Source organism: Podarcis erhardii (genome assembly GCF_964252035.2).
Source record: "Podarcis erhardii genome assembly, chromosome: 4".
In the NCBI taxonomy this organism is placed as follows: Eukaryota; Metazoa; Chordata; class Lepidosauria; order Squamata; family Lacertidae; genus Podarcis; species Podarcis erhardii.
In genome coordinates this window covers 41742763-41763551 of record NC_138508.1, presented here as the reverse complement: position 1 = coordinate 41763551, position 20789 = coordinate 41742763, and the positions used below count along the sequence as shown (strand labels likewise).

At 38.6% G+C, this 20789-nt stretch overlaps 1 protein-coding gene across 4 annotated transcripts in view; it reads right to left on the bottom strand.

Annotated features, from left to right (window-relative positions):
* The window catches only part of EPHA6 (EPH receptor A6), a 348542-nt gene that overhangs the window by 83780 nt on the left and 243973 nt on the right, over positions 1 to 20789 (bottom strand). For 2 of the 4 annotated variants that reach the window (XM_081859642.1, XM_081859644.1), the window contains exons 7-11: positions 20581 to 20628; positions 20032 to 20194; positions 9086 to 9194; positions 4267 to 4337; positions 919 to 1044 (exon numbers count right to left, since the gene is read on the bottom strand). In XM_081859642.1, the coding sequence (XP_081715768.1) occupies positions 919 to 1044; positions 4267 to 4337; positions 9086 to 9194; positions 20032 to 20194; positions 20581 to 20628 (517 nt within the window). Of the gene's footprint in view, positions 1 to 918; positions 1045 to 4266; positions 4338 to 9085; positions 9195 to 19199; positions 19349 to 20031; positions 20195 to 20580; positions 20629 to 20789 lie in introns of those variants that run through there. The other 2 variants (XM_081859643.1, XM_081859645.1) reach the window with 2 other exon arrangements.

Below are 20789 nucleotides of genomic sequence, written 5' to 3'. Positions count from 1 at the left end.
AGTCAGAAAGAAGAGGAGGGATTATGGGGAATGGTAGACCACTGCAGAACCTTCCAGAGAACTAGTAATAATCTCATATTTATGGGAGGACTTCCCCCTCCCACAGCCTAATTTTAATATTTCATGGTCTTGACTTGCCTTAACAAACCGCAACAATTTTGTTTGAAGAACTGTACTGTAGCAGTATGCATGTGCTGCTTACTAGAAGGCCATAAAATAAGGAAATTAAGGCATAGAATTTTGAATTAATTCTATTCCAAATAGTAATTTCCATTCAAATAAAAATAAGGTTGCATTTATTACCTTTTTAGTGCAGAAAAATGAAATATAAATCTTATTTATAAAAAAACATAGTTCAATATTCTATGAAATCTCTCTTGGAAAAAGTAAGCCAAGTTAGAGATTATTTCAAATATGATTTCTGGCCTAGACATAGAGGAACATATATATGTGTGGACGAACACAATCAAGCAGTCATAAAAATACAAATCAGAGGAAGTGACCTAGTGGGTAAATTCCATATAAAGCAACAGAGCAACTAGCTGCTGAGATGGCATATGTTACTGGGGAGCCTATACAAATACAGATGACTGGGAAGCAAAAAATAATAATACCCATTGAGTTCTATCAGCCACAGGAAGAAGCAAAAGCAATTCTGGCATAGTAAGGTTCTAAATCAGAACCAGAACCTATTTCCTTCCCTTACAAGACCAACCAACCAACCAATCAATTCATGTGGCTAAATATGTGTAATGATTTGAGTGATACTTTGAAGTATCTTCACCTGTTAGAAAACTACATTCCTTTTTTATACAGCATTAGATTCCCATACAGGTCTTGATGGAGATGATCAGCTTATCTGTATTTTAAAAAGTACTTATTAGTTATACTTGGAAATTAAGTGTGATGAATTTTTACCTGCCCCAATTACTCTCTCAATACGAATTCGTGATGGATCTATCTCCTTAGCAAACTCATGAACAGCAAGTGATGGGTCTTCATACGTATCTGGATCAATATATGTTTTGGTTCCTGGGAATCGCACTGTAAAACCAGAAATATTGTTTTTGCTTTAGACAAAAATAATTCAGGCAACACACATACAGGAAAAATAAATCAAATCAAATGAGACTATTAAGAAGTAGTTAATAATCATAATGGTAAATCTAATTCCAGAGTCCGCTTCCTTCATATACATCTAAGAACATTTACTAATTCCCAACTAATTTTAACAGAACCTTCTTCTAAAAAAGGACTTTAACTCAAACGTTCTGTGACTACTGTACTTATGGATAAAACTTGATGTTATTAAGTACATAAATGACCACTATTGTACTGCCCCAACCCCTTAGCAGACAGTGGGAAGGAGGCAGGGACTTACATGTCCTCCTGGCAGCTGAACTGCTACTTATGGAGCAAGAAGGGCAGTTTGGTTCAAACATACAAGTGGAGGCAATCAAGCCAGTCCTGCCACTGTGTTTGCACCACACTGCCCTTTCCACCACTTTCTTCACCCCTCGCATTTGCCTAGCAAGCAACAGCAACTTATTTTTTGGAAAGTCAGGAAAATATCTCTGTCCACCATGTACCCACTGGGTGGGGGCTCAGATTCCATTCTCCCTTGAAGCAACTGTTGGAGAAAGGGAAGTGGTTTAAACTTCCCTTCCTTGTAAATTAGGCAATATGCCAGTTGTTAACTTAAGTAATATGCCATCCTAGGCTCCTTTAGGAGGAAGGACTAGCTATAAATTTGATAAATATAGAAATATAGTGCTATAGTACATAAGAGTACTATGTACATTCCAAAACCTCCCTTCATTACACACACCCACACCACACACACACAGTATGCATGCCTTCCAGTGCTGTCTGAGATAGTTCCTTTTCTTTTCTGTTGAAGGGGGATGGGGCGAGAAGCTAGCCCTTCAGGAGCCGGCTTCCTCCTCTTGTTTATTATTATCAGTTATTTATATTCTGCATTAATTGCCTTTCCACTTAAAAAGTGTCTGAAGTGATGTACAGTAAAAATACAGCAGTTCAAAACTTTTATTTGCAGCAGGCGCCTCCCATGCATTTCACAGTCTAATTGACAGCTAAATATATGCTGTCTCCTGCTCTTTTCATGCTGCTTTCTTCAATCAGGTAATCTGACAGGTTGCTCTGTCTTCTTTCACTTCCTCAAAGTGGCTGCATGACGGCAGATTGGCAAGATGGTTTTTAAGTGGTCCTGCAGTGGCAGTTTAGAGGGGAGAGGCCACTTCAGCTCAAATCACCAGGAGTTGGATGGTGAGCAGGTCACAAAGTTGCTTTTGTCTTTTCTCTCTTTGTCCCCCTTTCTATGATTAATTTTATTTATTTATTACATTTATATGGTGTTTATAGGAGGGCTTTGTGTACACGCAGTCCTTGATGGGAGTGTTTTTCTTTTGTTTCCTCAGATTTCTTTTTTTAAAGCAACATTCTTATTCTTACCTACCCCAAGTATACTAGCTGTACTTTGCCTCTCAACCGTCCCATCTCACTGTTCTATTGTAGTTAGGAAGAACAGCACGGAAGCACTGAGCTTGTGGTTAGGAAGAATGATAAATTGATTCATGTTGAATTTTTGTACAGGCTATATTGATATTACACGCTTTAAATATGTGGAAGAAATGACATTGAATTCGAAATTCTTATCTCCTTTGTGACCCATTTCTGCTTTTCCTTTATGGAAATTATTTCACTATGAAAATGTTAGAAATGAGAATGAAATCACAACTAAAGGGATAAACATTCATTTTTGGCAAATAAGTGTGATGTGGTTTCTGGCAGGCATAAGTTAGAAAGTTGAGAGAAAATCAACAAAAACATTTTCAATGCAGATAAAATGCATTTATTTTGAAGTTTAAAGAGGTGATGGGGAGTTATCCCTACAGCCCCAAACAAACACCCTGGAATAACGTAGGCTTAAAAATATAATGGAAGACTCACTTTGTGGTACACTTTCAATCTATAAGTGGAGGGTTTGATGTATTTATTAATTTGACATAGACACTTCCCTCATAACCCCTCTTGTACTGAAAGTACCAGGGAGAACGGAGAAATTCTATTTAAGTTAGGGCTGTCTACAATTTCTTGGACATTGCTAGGATTCTTCCGTTGAAAATGGTGTCCTGGCAGAATTTTTGGAAGTCAGTTGCTTATGTCTGGGAAAACAACCTGAAAGTGCTGATTTTTTTTTGAAAATTTACAAAAAAATAGCTAAAAAGCTTCAGTTTTGTTGTTGTTGAGATTAAAAACAAACAAACAAAAGCTAACAAAAACTCAACAACTTTTGTGTCTGGATTCTCATTGCAACCCATTGCAACTCATATGGCAACCCTAATTTAAGCTGCCTCTTGTCCAAATGGAATCCTTATGTCACTAGAAATGTAGCTAGATTTTATGCAATAGCCATAAGTCAAAGAAAGCAAAAGTTCACATAGCTCCACAAACAGTCATAAATTGACACAGCTCATAGTCAAATTCTATTTTAAAAAATATATTTTAATAGAATTTATATTTCCTTGGATACATATTTTAAATCTATTTAATTAGTATATAGATAGTTATATTCTACTTTGACCATTTTAATGTTTATTTAAAACTTATGCTGAAATTCTAGTTTTTACTATGTTTATTATTTAGTCGTAATAATAAACACATCTGAGCAGGAGTGAAACTAGGGATGGATGGATCTATAAACTTCAATTTCTCATAATAATATACAATTGTTTGTATGTGATTTTGCCTAATATAGACACTTTTGCAACACAAATTTCCCTAATATAAAGCATTTTTGTATGTTATTTTCACTAAAATATTATTTTTATGCATACTTTACTAGTATATGCATTTTTGTACACATTACTTAGGTAGATCAAAAATTGCAAAATTCAGAGAAGTGCAAATTGTAGCTGTGTTTTGTGAATTAGGTAGATGTGCCTTTAAATGTGAGCTAAACTGAATCCCTCTACCATCTCTAGGTGGAGCCAATCACTTCAATGTTAAGAAAAGTTTTTGTGGAGTTCATGGTGTTTCCCTCAACATGAAGGTACTCCTTTATATGTGGAGCTCTAAGTGTACACTTAAGCCACAAGTAAATTTAGGAGGTGTGCGTATATGATAAGTCGTGGAAGGATAGAATGTTTCTACCTCTTTCAGCCAGATATAAGAAGTGAAAATACATAAAAAATGCAATGATAATTCTTCATTTAAATATGAAACATCACCGATAGCTTTGCTTACAATGTCCATTTTGCAAATGAGCTCTTCGTTTTTCTTCAGACTTCATTTTTGCCTTTATATACCACTGGCACCTTTAAGAAAATGAACACCATTTCACTTTTTTAAACACCACAGAAGGAATGACATTGAATTTACATGCTGATTATTTTTCTTTTATGAACTAAACTTACAAAAGCCATATTAATTGTACAGGGCAGCTAGAAAAACAGCAACCAAATAAAATAATGGCATGCTTAGTAATAAATAACTGTACTGAAGCCCTTTCCATTCATTTAGTACCTGTGAAAACCAAACTCATGAAGGTACTTCTGAGAATGTGCTAGCAAGAACCATCCTGTAGGCACCAAGACATGGATCAGCAACACATCTAGAAAATGTGTGATTGGTGTTACTCTGAAAATGATCCAACTATGCACAAAGCTCCACTGACATCGACAAGAGATTTGATGGACCAGGGTTCTTGTCTCAGTAGAAGGGGCCTTATATTCGTTCATTCATGCATGCATGCTATACAGGGGCTACTCAATACATTAAAAAGGTAAAGGTGTGGTCATGCTGGCCACATGACCTGGAAAGCTGTCTGTGGACAAACGCTAGCTCCCTCGGCCTGAAGTGAGATGAGTGATGCACCCCATAGTCGCCTCTGATTGGACTTAACTGTCCAGGGGTCCTATACTTAAGTCAGTACATTCTTGGAAATCTACACATATTCATTATTGGACACCTGAAGAGAGCTTAGGTATCAATGAAGATGTATTTTTTTTAATGTATGTACAATGGGAACACAAACTTTCCTCATCTATGTGAAAAAATCTGTGCAAAAAAAATGTTACTAGGAACCACCACACTCTGGGAAGACGCTCGACATGACTAAGAAATGAAACCAAGGATGGGGTTAGGCTGCAAAAAAGGGGCTAAATCTGTCCTTTACCAAAACAGGAGCTTCCAGGGGTAGGATTGGCTCTACCACCCAGGTATTTCTCAGTTTCTGATGGGCCTGCTGCTCTAAATGAGAAAAATCCCACTGGGTTACTGCAAGTCATATGAGCCCAATGGCATCTACTCCTCTTGCCCCTAGGATAGGAATATTTGTATTCAGTTCTTCAGTTTATATCCAGCCATTTCCTAGTCACTCAGGGTGTCTCGCATTTCAAAAAAATTATGAACAGCTTCATACAATAAAAATTGTAGTGTTCTTCTTAGAGCCTTCTTTCCTTAATTTCACTCCTCCTCTTCATTTTTTTCATTGATTCCTGTGCCCTCAATAGCTCCCAGAATCATCTTTCCTTATTCCCCTATGATCATTAATTCATTACCAATGTTTTTTCATTAACCAGTCCCTTCCTCTACTTCTCATCCATTTTGTCCATTTCATCACAGTCTTTTGGTTCAGGTTTCCCCCTCCTACAGCCATTTTCGCCGCTGGGCTCAAACTGTCCCTTTGGAGTTCTAGGACTTGCACTCAATCAAATTTCTACTTCTTTTAGCCTTCCTTACCTATTCAAGCATCTTCCCTTTTTCCTTTTTCCTGCTAAAATGAGCTTTAACTTTCTTCAGACAATCTGGATGCTTTATGAACATTCTTGTGCTGCTGGGAGATTCATTCCTTCCCTAGCAAAAATATTCACTAACATCACATATCACAGGAGCTTCACTTTGTTGCACAGCTTCACTGAACTCGGAAAAATCTCATAGCAATATAGAAATCTCATACTGATCAAACCTAAGTTTTAATTCTCTCATAATATTTTTGTGGTTTTTATTCATTCAAAACTTGGCATGCTGATTTGCTGATAGCAGGTAAATCATTCAGTCAAATACAGATGCAGGTGCTTATTTCCTTCTGACTCTTCAGTATGAATAGACTCATCAGCAGCCTTGTGATTCAACATTGCATCAAATTGCTAATTCTAAATGGTGAATCAGAACACATCTGTAGCATACCAGCCCAATCTTCCACTTTGAAATTTTCTTGAGATTCTATAACATGTTGAATATTTGTTCTGAATTGCCCTGTTTCTTTATCCTGATGTTTACGTAACTTAAGAAAATGAATCCATATCTTATGTAATTGAAAGAATGTAATTCAACAGGGATACATTAAAAGAATAGTTTCCAACGTTCTTAATGTTATCTAATAAATGTGATGAAACAAGAAGAAATCAAAATATGACTCTCTTTCCACTAAAGTGAGAAGCACACTTCAGAATGTCATTTGTTTGCTGAGCAAAATCATTTCAAAGGTCTGTGGCTTTGAAATGTTTGCATTTATCCTGTCTTATTTGATGTCTGTTAGTAAAGCTATTTACAGACAATCTTGTGATGTAATTTGTCACAATTGCCTTTAACACCCATAATTTTAACTGCAAAGTGAACCATAATTAGTTATGTGAATTAAATCTGTACATGATGGGGCTCACCAGAAAGTGGTACAGTAATTCTTACAATGCTAGATACTTCAAGAAAAGCTAAAAATTTATTAAGTGATCACTAAACAGGACTTCAGACTCTCTATGTGCAAGGATAATATACTAATTTCCAAAATTATTGCCACTCATGTGTTACATTATAGGAGTTGTATTTAATGGTGTCTGTGTGCAAGAGGAATGGGCTTCTGCTTGCACAATGGAATTTCATCTTCCTCTCTTCCCACCTGCAACCCCCTGTGTACCTCCCACCAAATGTGCCCCAGAGCAGATTGGTACAGGGTGAGGAAGAGAAGAGGAAGGTGAATTTCCATTGTACCAACAGGTCTACTGAGCAATGTTTTTTATTTTATTTACTAAAATTTCAAGTTTATTCTGTTTCTGCTTGATAAAAACACTGTTTCTAAGAGCAGATATCTAACAGCAGAAAACTTTGTTTCCTACAATGTTGATCGTTTCAATGCTCAACTTTCATTTAATCTTTTCCTATCACTGTAGCTGGAAAAAATAAGATAAATTTGGGTACCTTAGAGTACAATAGGTTGCAGGTTCATCTCTTGCACTGGAGGCATGTCTATGACTATTTGAATAAAGCTAACAGACCCTCCAAGTGTCCTGATTTTCCATGGACAGTACCGGATTTACAGAAGCTGTCCCAGTTTCTGATTTGATCCCGCTTTTCCTTGGATGTCCCTGTTTTCATCAGAGAGTATGGAGTTATGTGACCAAGGAGATAAGTATGTGACCTTATGTGACCAAGGAGATAAGTAACTACAGTGGTACCTCAGTTTTCGAACGTAATCCATTCCGGAAGACCGTTTGAGTTCCGAAATGTTCGAAAACCCAAAATTCAAAAAAGAAGGCTCAATTAAAGAAAACTCAATATGGAAGCTGTGTTTCTGGTTCAACTTCCAAGGCACGTTCGAAAACCAAATCATTTACTTCTGGGTTTCTGACATTTGAGTTCTGAAACGTTCGTCAACGGAAATGTTCGAAAACCGAGGTACCACTGTATACAACTTTTAGAATACATTGGAACGGAACGTATAGGGAAGATTTTTAATGTTTAATGTTTTATTATGTTTTTATATATGTTGGAAACTGCCTAGAGAAAGGGTCAGCAAACTTTTTCAGCAGGGGGCCGGTTCACTGTCCCTCAGACCTTGTGGGGGGCCGGACTATATTTAGAAGGGGGGGAAAATGAATGAATTCCCATGCCCCGCAAATAACCCAGAGATTCATTTTAAATAAAAGCACACATTCTACTCATGTTAAAACATCAGGCAGGCCCCACAAATAACCCAGAGATGCATTTTAAATAAAAGGACACATTCTACTCATGTAAAAACACGCTGATTCCTGGACCATTGGTGGGCCAGATTTAGAAGGCGATTGGGCCGGATCCAGCCCCTGGGCCTTAGTTTGCCTACCCATCACCTAGAGTGACTGGGTCATGCCCAGTCAGATGGGCAGGGTATAAATAATAAAATTGTTATTATGGAATAGGATGACCCTATTTTCATCAGAGAAATGTTGGAGAGTATGGCATTATATATTTTGAAGAAGTTCATAAAAATAATAAGCGGTAACATTTCAAAGTGCTAAGTCATAAATCATGCTTTGATAAGGAGGCGAGTTTCCCTCCAAATGTATTTATTTATTATACTGGAAATAATGGAGGGGGAGATGGTTTTTCCCACCATAAATTCAAAACGGCTAAAAATGTTACATCTATAAAACCCAACACAAGAGGACACCTTTGCTCATCACATTCCTTTGTTGCTCAGGCTAAGGAATAGTCTAAACATTTTCAGATTATGTGAAAGTGGTGAAATGAGATACAGAGCAGTCAAGAGTGGTTTACACTTCAGGCCCCATTTTCACTATACTGTAGAATTAAAGCTGTATCATACCACTTTAAACAGTCATGGCTTCTCCCAGAGAATCCTGGGAACTGTAGTATGTTAAGAGGGTTAAGAGTTGTTAGAGGAGACAGCTTATTCCCCTCACAGAGTTACAATTCTAAGAGTGGTTTAACAGTCAATCCCGCTTCCTAGGTAACTCTGTAAATTGTAGCTTTGTGAAGGGAATAGGAGTGCGTCTCCTAAACACTCTCAGCACCCTTAGCAAACCACAGTCCTCAGGATTCTCTGAGGGAAGCTATGGCTATTTAAAGTAGTACGATATGGCTTTAAATGTCAAATGCAGACCTAACTGCTCTTCCAAGGAGCCCAGTTTCCCCAGCATTGGCACAACACTGGGACTTGTTAGGTCAAACACAGATACACTTCGGACATTTTTTTCTTGAAAAGGCAGGGTATAAATGAAACAAACAAAATATCAAATAAATATTGCCCTGCATGAAAATGAGTTACAATGCCAATGTTAATTACCTTCCAGTAATGAGGAAGAACAGAGTGAGGATGACTAGGAGCGTGAATCCTCCAACAGCCGCTGTGGCAATGACAAGAATCTGCCCCTGTTCTGCTGCCATATCTGAAGCTGAAACAGAAACACACAGGAGTAAATCTCTGAATAATGGTTTTATTTAGAAGAAATTACATTACTCTACCAGCCAAATGCATCTGTTGTTAATAACAGCAATTGCTATGATTTGATTGGTGTTTCAGCAAAAACAGAACAATAACATTTGCTTTTGGAGTAAAATGACAGTGGCATGATGCCGAGGGCAGGATTGAGGTAATGGGGTTTTGTTTTCTTGTCTAATTTCTGAAAGCAATATTGTAATAGCTATATATAACCAGCATTTTTTAGGACTGAAACATTATCTACATATTATTTACCACGTATTCAGCATTTGGGTCTACATTACTAGCAGATAGCATGGTGGGGTATTTGCACCACACTGACCTTGTCAAGTCAACCATCCCACCCCACCCCTCTACCTCCCAGTAAGCAGCATCAATGGGGGGTCCGGTGCCACCCCATCATGCAACTGCATTTATCCTTATAACAATCCTGTGAGCATCACAGCTAGTGATCCAATGAGCCCTGTTATTCATGCAGATATTTGATCCTGTAACCCATTTCAAAATTCAGCATTCTCTCAATCTGAGTCACTATGTTTCATCGATTGATAATGGCAAAGCTAATGAAGGCAATCAAAATATGATAGTAGAATCCAAGGTTAATTGGAGGACCAGGTGTTTTCTGCTGTGGCAACCAGAATGTGGAACTCCTTACCACATTTTTTTCAGTTGTCCTCCACTTTATTAGTGTTTTTCTGCTCCCCGAAAACACTATATTATTGTTTAATTAATTCTTCACTAAGGAGGTTTTTCTGTGGTCTCAGTTTTGGCTCTGAAGTTATGTTTTGTAATGGATTTGTGTGTAACTTTGCTTAATATTACTTGTTGCCTTGTTTTCATTTTTTCATTGTAAGATGTCTTGAGTTCCTCCAAGGGGAGCCTTTTTTACAATGCAAAAAGGAGTCGCAGGAGGCATAATACAAAATTGGGCCCACAGAGGAGAGGTATCAAAGGCTTAAAGACCCCAGGTTTCCTATTTGGACCACTTCTTCCTAAGCCTGCAATTTGCTTTTAACAAATCATTCATTCAATTACTAATTTAATGGCATAGTGTCTAGTTTTGCCCTCGATTTTTAAAAATTCTTCCTGTAGCTTTTAATTTCCACTGAATTTAGCAAGATCAGTTTAAAATAAAATGAAAATAAAAGCGGTGGTAATTCTGCCCAATTTGCAATGCACACTGTAATTATATTCCTGGCAATAGTTTCCTGGTATGTGATGACAGCAAATGACAATAGTGCATTTCATGTCTTTTGTCATAAACTATTCACAGACAAGTCAAGCATGTGAAGTGGTGAAGTGACTGCAGAATAAGTGGGGAGCTGAAGCTTTTTATGAAATGCTAAATAACTAATCCCCCAAATACCAAATAGCTAGCTATTCTGAAGCAATTTTACACTTCACATCATGTTCTGCTCCTTAGTGTCCCAATTGCTTGGAAAAATTCAACCTAAGAAAATATGATGCCACACAAGTAACTATGCATGTAATAACACAGTTCCTAGGAATGCAGTTCAAATATCGAACGCAATCTTTGAACTACCAATAGGTGCTTTAAATAAAGAAAAAAGATGTTCTGAAGCAATAAAAAGGAAGGGAAATAACAGCGGAAGGCACATTGCCATCATCTAGAAGATGCAGCTCTCTATAGATAAGATCAGCACAAGAAGAGGTTTGACTTGATTATCGAAGACAATGGATACAAAAAAGATGATCAAAATCAGAGTCCAGACAAATGCAAATCCATTAGCTTCAGGTGTCCAGTGGAACTACTGACTTTTGTTCTCACATAGACCAACATACTCTGGGTGTCTTCAAAAGCCATTTGTGACCAAGAATTCAGGGTGACAGCATAAGCTGCAATTTTTGCTAAGCAAGTGCAAGCTTAAATGCAAATTATTCATAGGCTTATAGAATGGTAGCATTGGAAGCAATATTGTGTGACTTATGTAGAAATGTACTTCCTGAGCATTTAATTTTTTCAGATGCCTAGTTTACAGTACTGAAAGGCTAAACCAGACTGGATCCCAAGGCAGGGGCAAATGAACTTTATAAGCTATCAGGCAACTAACTGCCTACGGGTCTGGATCATTAGGAGTACAGTCATACCTCGGGTTAAATGTGCTTCAGGTTGAGTGTTTTCAGGTTATGCTCCGTGGCGACCTGGAAGTAACGGAGCGCGCTACTTCTGGGTTTTGCCACTTGCGCATGTGCAGACGCTCAAAATGATATCACGTGCATGCGCGGAAGCGGCAAATTGCGACCCACGCACATGCAGATGCGGGTTGTGTTTGCTTCAGGATGCGAACAAGGCTCTGGAACAGATCCCATTGGCATCCAGAGGTACCACTGTATATTAGGAGCTTAACTGAAATTGTTTTTTTTCTAATTGAAATAACACATGCAAATGTCACCAGTTTGATTCCTAAACTACAATCACACCAAGGACAAAGGAGCTAGCACAGAGGGGAATCTCACTGTGGGATAGGAACATAGAAAGCTGTCTTAAGGTGAGTCAGACCCTATATCTCAGTAATGTCTGCTGTGACTGGTAGTGCCTCTCCAGGGTTCCAGACAGGAGATACTCCCAGCTCTGAGATGCTGGGAACTGAACCTGGAACTTTCTGCATGCAAAGCAGGCACCCTACCGAAGACTCTTTCCTTGATGATATAAACAGTGGAATATAAACAGAATTGTTTCCATTTTCTGTCTGGGTTAACATTATTTAATTTAAAAACTCATTATTTACAACTATTTATAAAAGCCTGCTGATTAGGCCAATGGCCCATCTAGTTCAGCATCCCATTCTCACAGTTGCTAACCTGTGGGAAGCTCACAAACAGCAACTGGTAGTTAGAAGCATAATTCTTGGCTGCATGTCATGGAAAACCTGCTTCCTGTCTTGCAGGCCTTTTCCACCTGGCCTGGAAGGTCAGGGCCCCAACTGACTCTGGCTATAAAATCTTAGGCTGCTGAAGAACCCAGAGACTATCTTGGCTGTCTCTTAGAGCAAACCCAGGTCATTGAGCCTGGCTTCCACAGCCACCACCCACCATGAACCACCCTTAGCAGGAATGACAGCAACAGCAGCTGATATGTTCTATGATTGCGATAAAGGTTTATATTCTTGCTACTGATGCTGTTTTAAATGTGCATTTTATATTTGACTACCTTTATTAAGGTTTTATTTCGAAATCTTTAAGATAATAATTTAGCTTCCTGTTAATTATGGTTGCTTTGAATTGTTTTGTTTGGTGTTTTGATGTAGGTTGTAAACCGCTTGAGATTTTTGTCCTTAAAAATATAAAGCAGTCTAGAAATGAAATTGATAATAATAATAATTCTCATTTAAAGCCATCCAAGTTGGTGGCCATTGTTAAGTTGTGGGTGAACATATCAGACGACACAGCGATTCTTCAAACAGCTCTTGTTTAGTCACAGGCCAGAACTGAACTGAACTGAAGGGTTTAGTCAGCCTGCTTATATAGAGCTCCAGTACAATGTAACTGTAACAATTTTCTAAAACTATCCAATCACTGAACGTCACTTTCGATCCCTTATTTGCATAACTATCTACAGTATCCCCCTGCTGGCCCAGGGTGAGAACTTCAGTACATAACAGCCATCACTGCCTCTTGTGGGAGAAAGTTCAATAGCATAACTATGTGCTGTGTAAGGAGGTACTTCCTTTTGTCTGTCTTCCAACATTCAACTTAATTGGGTGTCCACAAATTCAAGCGTTAAAAGACAGAGAGAAAAGTTTTTCTCTCCCTACCTTCTCCACAACGTGCACAATTTTATACCCCTCTATCATGTCTCCTCTTGCACATATTTTCTTTAAACTAGAAATCCCCAAATGTAACCTTTCTTCACAGGGGAATTGTTCCACTCTGGTTCCATTTTCTGAACATTTTCCAACTCTACAATAGCATTTTTGCGGTGAGCTGGCCAGAACTGCACACACAAGTCACAAGCGTGGCTTTTAAACATTTCCTCATTTTAGTAACATCAATGGGTATAACTAGCTTCTCTTTAATATCGAACCTTAGACTGAAAAATCATGTACATCACCAGCAGTGAGAAAATATACACTAGGACCAGTACTGAATTACTATGTAATCAGTCCACACACAGCCAGGAGTCAGCAGTTCTTTTCCTTTTCACAAGGAGTGGATGTCTCCTATTTTTACTGTACAGCATGAAAAAAGGTGACTTGAACTTAATTTAAAGGGTGCAAGTATTTTTCTTTAGCAGTTGAGCATTCAGCCATCTGTGAGCTGGCACCCTATTACCAGCTCAATTTTGTCTGCAAGCTACATGCTTTAGTTATTGCAATTTGACATCTATCAGCCAGCAGACCCTCCAGCAGAGTGAAAGATAGGAAAGTGACAGAAAGACAGCTGGACAGATAAAAGGGAGCAGCTGTAAGACATATAGGTACAAACTGCAGGGACTGGAGCTCTAATGGATAGGAATTAACTGTCAACATTTTAGATAGATACAAAAGGGATTAAAAACAACAGAAAGAAAAATGAGCTTTTTAAAAGCATGTACCAAGGTTCTGATGAAGTAACCTTTAATTCTCATTTTAGATATACTGTAAAATCCTGCTGAATATATGGACAATCTTAAATATAATGAGAAATACATGAGGAAGAATCATGAAAAGAATTTGCAAGGTGTCTGTTTGATTCCAGAGAATCAAAATGATGGCATGGCAAGCAATGAAGTCTCCATAGCAATTGTTTATGTTCCAGGTTTTTTGTAAACACAAACTGTTTTCATATCCCTACATGGTGTGATGATACTTTATAGGTTTGTGGTTTTTTTAAGTACAGAAGCTATCTAGTGCTCCACATGTTGTTGACTAAAATTTCCAGGACCACATAATGTTCAATGACCGAGAATTGTTTATTATACCTAACTCCTACAGGACCAAAAAGATCATATTCATCAAATTGTTGTTCCACTACTAAGTTATCAAACCTAAAAAGTATGTGCAATATTATATTTCATTTCCTGACTTCTCAAATATGCTTCCGATCAGTCAACTTCGTTTTCATTTCCTACACATGCCTACTCATTATTTCAGATCCTTATGCCCTTTTAACTAACTTGTTATTCATGGGTGATTTGTTGTGTTAAACACATACTAAGAACATCAATACAATATGTATGTTGGCCCCTTCAGTCAGCTGATCTCTTTGCTCATAGTTTCAGTTATTATAATGGGATACTGCTGCCATAGTCTATCTCATGAGATATGGGTGTTTTGGATTTCTAAAACACTTGACTCTTTGTGACCCGCTTCTGTGGTCTTCAGAGTAAAGGCTGATGAAAAAAGTTATGAGAACAGAATAATATATGGAAAAGGTTTGACTAGAAAGGAATACATTTCTATCATCTAATGGACGCATTCCATCATATGTCTACAAGCAAATGAGAGAGCTGTAGATCCTAAATCTGTGTTTTTGCTTTCTTGCTCTGAATTCTTTTGTTAGTGAGGACAGAAGACTCATGGTAAGAAAGCTGAGAGGGAGACTGGGGAACCTGTACCTTTTATCTAGAAGAGAACCTCAATCTCCCAAATCTTTCTCTTCCAGGAACTGTATATATACACACAGTTTTAGTTACTCATCAGTACTTTTGTAACAACTTTAATCCCCACTCTCATCTCAGATGTGTTTTCATGCCTAATAATCAAAACAGCTCTCAATGGAGCAATAGGGTAAAATCTGTCATGTTTACAAGCTGGAAACAAAGAATGAATAAAGGCATGTAGAGATGAGTGACAGACCTGCACAACTGCCATGAACACTGTTAGAAATCCCAAATTATTATTCTGGAAAATTCATTTTTCTGTGTGCCACTCTCTGTAATCCCATTTTCACAAGGACAGTTTCTATTTAGGGAATCGGAGCATGTGCTGCTTACTATGGCTTTCAATTCATTCAGTTCATTTTACTCATTTATTTCATTTGCATGCTGCTCATTCAGCTAAGTGTGTTGGGCATTTCACATAAACAGTGAACCCCCCCCCCAATTCACAATTAAAACAATTTCCTTCCTCTTGAGCTACCAATGTGTGTATTGATAAAACATTACAAACAATAAGCTTGATGTGATCTTGATGTGATATTATGATTGCATCAATATTCTTTTTGTGCAGTCTTTTCAGATGCACACATATGCTCTTGTCCATTGGCAATAATACTGATGCAAGCTCATCTATAATCACATAAAGTTTGCTTTTTTTCTAGGAATTTATCAATGCAAATGTTGAAACTGGTAATGCAGGAGAGAGGAAAGGCATGAATGAACTGAAAAATCTGAAAATCTGGCAGTTTTTGGAAAAAGCCTTAATCATGAAATACAATGGAATAGCAGGTTGGAGTTAGGGAGGCCAGGCTAGAAGCATGAGTCTCATGGAATGGAGGTGGGGGAGAAGTATCCGCCAAATCCAACCAGGAAGCAACCTTGCCCATTCATTCAGCCACAACCCGCCTTTATGGCCAATTTTCACACATATTCTGATCACTTGGTAGACATCTCACTTAGGGCTGAGTGAAGCCACCAATACCATTACCCAGCCATGAGGGCAACAAGCTTTTCTCCCCACACAGTGCTCCTGGAAACGACTCTACATCATCTTGTAGCATCATTCCCAGGAAGACTTTCAGCCACACTTTGAAAATGTGTGGCGGGAATCATGCTGCCTAGCTGCCTGGAGCATTTTAAAAAAATATTTCATTCTAAGCTATCTAATTCTTCACCATGAAAGTCTGATTCCCCCACTGGAATGTGTGTCTCCCACTCCCAATATCCAGGAGAGTTTTCAGACCCCGCCCCTCCTGTAACCTCTGGAATTTTGGCTGGGCTGACAAAGTCAGTCCAGGCCTAATCTCACTAGTTTAGTAAAATGAGATTTTATCAGGGGCTATTTCCTAGTTAGCCCTGTAAGCTTATTACTGATTAGAGGCGATTTCAAAATATATTTTATGCACTACTACATCTATGAGTCCTCATGTAATATAAAACTACATCCTCTTTGATTAATTAACTTTTCTTATTACTCCTGCAGCGTCAGCCAAGTCCTCTTTCTGCTTCATGTATCCGCAATAATAACCATTCCAAAATTTCTGGGTGCTTCTCGTATTTATCTAATTTTATCTTAAATAATTGAAGTAGTAGAGATTGCATTCCTTCTAACAAAGCAGGAAAAATATCACAGAAGTCACTCACTAAGGGGCATATGAGCTTTTAGAAAACAGTTTGAGATTTGTTTTTGTTTTTTAAAAAATCAATTCCTATTCCTCTTCTTGACTTCTTGTACAGATTAAGTGATTGCTATGGTATGTGTATTTTATTAATATGTTATGGTTTTTACTACATTGTATGACGCCCTGGGTTGGTTTTTTTAAAAAGTGGAACATACCTCTTTACACTAAATATTGTACTTTGATATCTGTTCTTTTGAGCATGGGTTAATCAGCACATTTCACAGAATCATAGTAGAGTTGGAAGGGGCCATGAGGATCATCTAGTCCAACTCCCTGCAATGCAGGAATCTTTCACCCAAAGTGGGGCTCAAACCCACAACCCTGAGATTAAGAGTCTCATGCTCTACCAATTGAGCTATCCCTCGTTTAACATTATTGTAACATTTTAAAAACCATATAACTTTAAGCTTATATCCTTTAAAAACTAATCTGTATGTAGAAAGTAAGTATTCACATCTCTCGCATTTTGCAGAAATATAATGACCTACTGGTTCTGTTTAGTGTGGGGAAGAAACACAAAGGGCCATTTACCAGAGATGTAAATGAATTACAATACAATGCTATGCAAGTTAATTCTGAAGTAAGGTCCATTGTCAATAGGGCTTACTTCTATATGAGTGAGCATAGGATTTCAGCCTTTGGCTGAAATCGTGTCCACATTTATCTAGGAGTATATTTTATTGAACACGGTGCGACTTACTTCTGAGAAGTCATGCATAGGATTGCTTAATGTTATCAGTCTGCACCAAGCTGTTGCCAGTGTTAAGTTGTGGGTGAACATATCAGACGACACAGTGATTCTTCAAACAGCTCTTGTTTATTCGCAGGCCAAAACAGAACTGAACTGAAGGGTTCAGCCAGCCTGCTTATATAGAGCACTAGTACAACGTAACTGTAACAACTTTCTGTAACTATCCAATCACTGAACATCACTTTCGATCCCTTATTTGCATATGTGGACCTGAACTATCTACAGTATCCTCCTGCTGGCCCAGGGTGAGAACTTCAGTACATAACAATATGAACTATTGAGTATTAGTTCAAACATGCTCAACTAAATTATTTTAGCCCGGCGTTGCTGGGGTGAGTCACAATTGCACACTAATGATGATGTGAAAACCTTTCCAAACATTCAAATCTGACTCTGCTAATTGATCACTGAAAGTTCATCGTTTTTACCACAGGAACTATCTAAAATCATCATGTAGGGTGATTTGTTTGGGGAAACAGAAGCTACTGCAGAGATGTACGTGACAGGTAAACCTTTAGCAAGATACATATCATTGCATGTTACAAGTGAGATACAGGCGTACCTTGGAAGTCGAACAGAATCCATTCCGGAAGGACATTTGAAAACCAAAGTACGGCTTCTGATTGGCTGCAGGAAGCTTCTGCAGCCAATTGGAAGCTGCAGAAGTCCCATTGGACATTCGGATTCCAAAGAACACTCACTTCCACGTTTGTGCGTTCGGGAGCCAAAAGGTCCTATAAAGATATCTCTCTGTAAATGAATGCTTATACCTGTTGGAAACCCAGCATCAGTTATAGTGAATAGCACATAGATGGAGTAGACATGATTTTCCTGCACAGAAATCTGATGCTCAAATGCTAGAGATAGAAGGGTTAGGCTTCATGTATAGCAGCATATAAGGTTCTTAGGGACCTCCAATTGTCAGCATTGGAGAGAAAATGCTGGACTATGTGGGTCTTGATCTAAAGAAGCAAGACAACTCTTGCATTCCTGTAACCACTCTAAATATTTCCCATTTCAGTTTGCAGTGCAGCAGGAATAAAACTCAGAAAGTCTTACAGAGGCAACAAGAGCTAAGAACCCTTCACAAAAAACTATTTGCATCACAAATGTTTTCAAAGCCCAAAGTTTAAATACACTGTTATTTTTTAGCTGTTCTGTTCTATGATTCTACTAACACAGCTTAATGACTACAATGAAATGAAAGCTAAAACTTTCTATTGTCACTTCAGGCCAAAATTCTACATTCAATTACTTCCCTTGATTGTGTTTATGGCTTGCATAAATGTATCATGTACAGCTATGAGCTGAGTCTTTCTACTAAATACACCTTTTACTCATGCTACCACCACAGATCACTGTAAACCGAACATCTCACCTCTCATGTAGCCAAGAAAGAGGCATGTAGTGTAATACAACTGATTTATGATTTTATCCCCACCACACTCCTGAACACCCAACTCCAACTCTCCCCAAACTGCAGCTGTCACTCAGCTGTATCACACTTGTACTCAAACCCTCAGTCAATCATCACTCACCAACAACACTGCAACTCACTCTCTCCCCTCCCCCTCTAGCATTACCTTAAAAAAAGTATTATATTTACCATTAGGCAACATCACTCTGCTTACATGTATATTTACATGTATATACAAATACAAAAACACCAGAACATCACACACATCTTGGTTTTCATTACGTAATTCTTAGGTGAAATGCTGAGAGGATGTAGGATGTTCTAAGAACATGCAACAATGGTGGGTAATTGCATTTCAAACCTATACTGGTGCACTTGTGGGCATCAGTCTATATGCCTACTTGATATACAAGCTGAGGCGTATGAAGGGTGTGGGGGGGATGCGGTTCACTCCAGGTGTCATCCCTGAGGGGGTGACAAAATGGCAAACCGCGGGGGGTGGCTCTTACCACGAGGCCTGGCCTGCAGTGCGCCCGAGCCACACATCTCCCCTGGGAGTGACATGGTGGCTCGGGCCCCACACTGCCTGAAATGGCAGCGTGGGGCTTGCGTCCACCAGGCAGACTCCATGGGCAGCTCGCCATGGTGCCCCCATGCGCGGATCACTGCGGCGTCCCCGTGCGCAACTCGGCCCGCCCCTGCCACTCCAGGTGCCGGAGCAGCTAGCTACACCCTTGTATACATTAGTTTCCCGCTAGGGATTCTGGGACTGGTAGTTCAAATCGCATTTCCCAGCAGTAAATAACAATCTGCTGTGGCCTGGGGGTGCCTGCCACCCCAACCTTTCCATGCTTTTTTCCAAAGTAAGTTACGGAACCCATAGGGTGGGGGAAGGAAAGGTCATGGCAGTAATAGGCACTGTATCAGTGCCCTATGAGTTTTCATCAGAGTTCAGATCAAAATCTTACAAAAAGCATGAATTTCTGCAAGCATTTATTTCAAGACAAGCTAAAGAACAATTGTGAATCTCTTAGGAACGTCAAAAGTAAAAGCTGAAGAAAAACTGCAGAAAGATGGAGAGTATTCTGAGGTCAGGTTTTGTTTTGAAGCAATGTACCATATTGATTTCTTAAATTGGGGTTCAAAAAATAGGAGTCGTCTTATACATGGGGTCGTCTTATACACGGAAAAATACGGTACATTAAAAGTGATCGATCTATGTATATCTCCCAATGTGTTTATAATGTAATTTAGACCTAATATTCCCAGTGCCTAGCCATGTCAAACGTCTGCCACTTCTGTCACACATGCCACAATTCTGTGTCTTTGATTAAGACTTACTTTCGTCTCCAGTTTCAAATTCAAACTTCTGGCTATAGCCGCTGTATCCTGTTGCAGTCCTGGCTCTGATATGAAATATGTACTTGGTGGCCGGTTTGAGGCCTGTGACGATAACACTTGGAGCCTTTGACCTTGTGGAGGAGTAGCTGAGCTGCTCCTGCTCCTGAGGGACAAAAGGGGGGAAAACGATGTCAAGTTGAGTTGTGAAAGCTGCGTAATAACAATCTTTCAAAACTAAATTCTTATGAATGTCAAAGTGTGTTCAGAAAGAGGTGACAGCTATTCCACGATGTATGGCGCAACCTATACTTAGACAGATCGTAAGAAATGTTGTGTTATCTTTCATATGGCAAGAACTGTGTCCTTGTGAATTGGGTTAGTAATTAGACTGGAGACAAAATAGTATGAAATTAGTACAAAACTACATACAAAGCAAATGGCAGCAAAAATGACAGCTATATAATTTGAATAATGGACAAATTAGATTTCAATAAGGACTAATCAAGCATAACGTATAGATGTGGGAGCATTCAAATGCCTGCTACTCACTTCTACCCGCAGGTAGTGCCAAAAGGCAGGCGCTATCCGTGGGTAGACCTGTGGGTAAAAGAAAATGAAAATTAACTCTTTATTTTTATGTTTGCAAACCTGAAACAGGATCCTACTGTCTCACTGGTTTGGAAATCCGTTCTTAATGTCCTTTTAATAAATGCAGTAGCACAAAATGTCTCACACTAATAAAGCAGCTGTTAATCTGG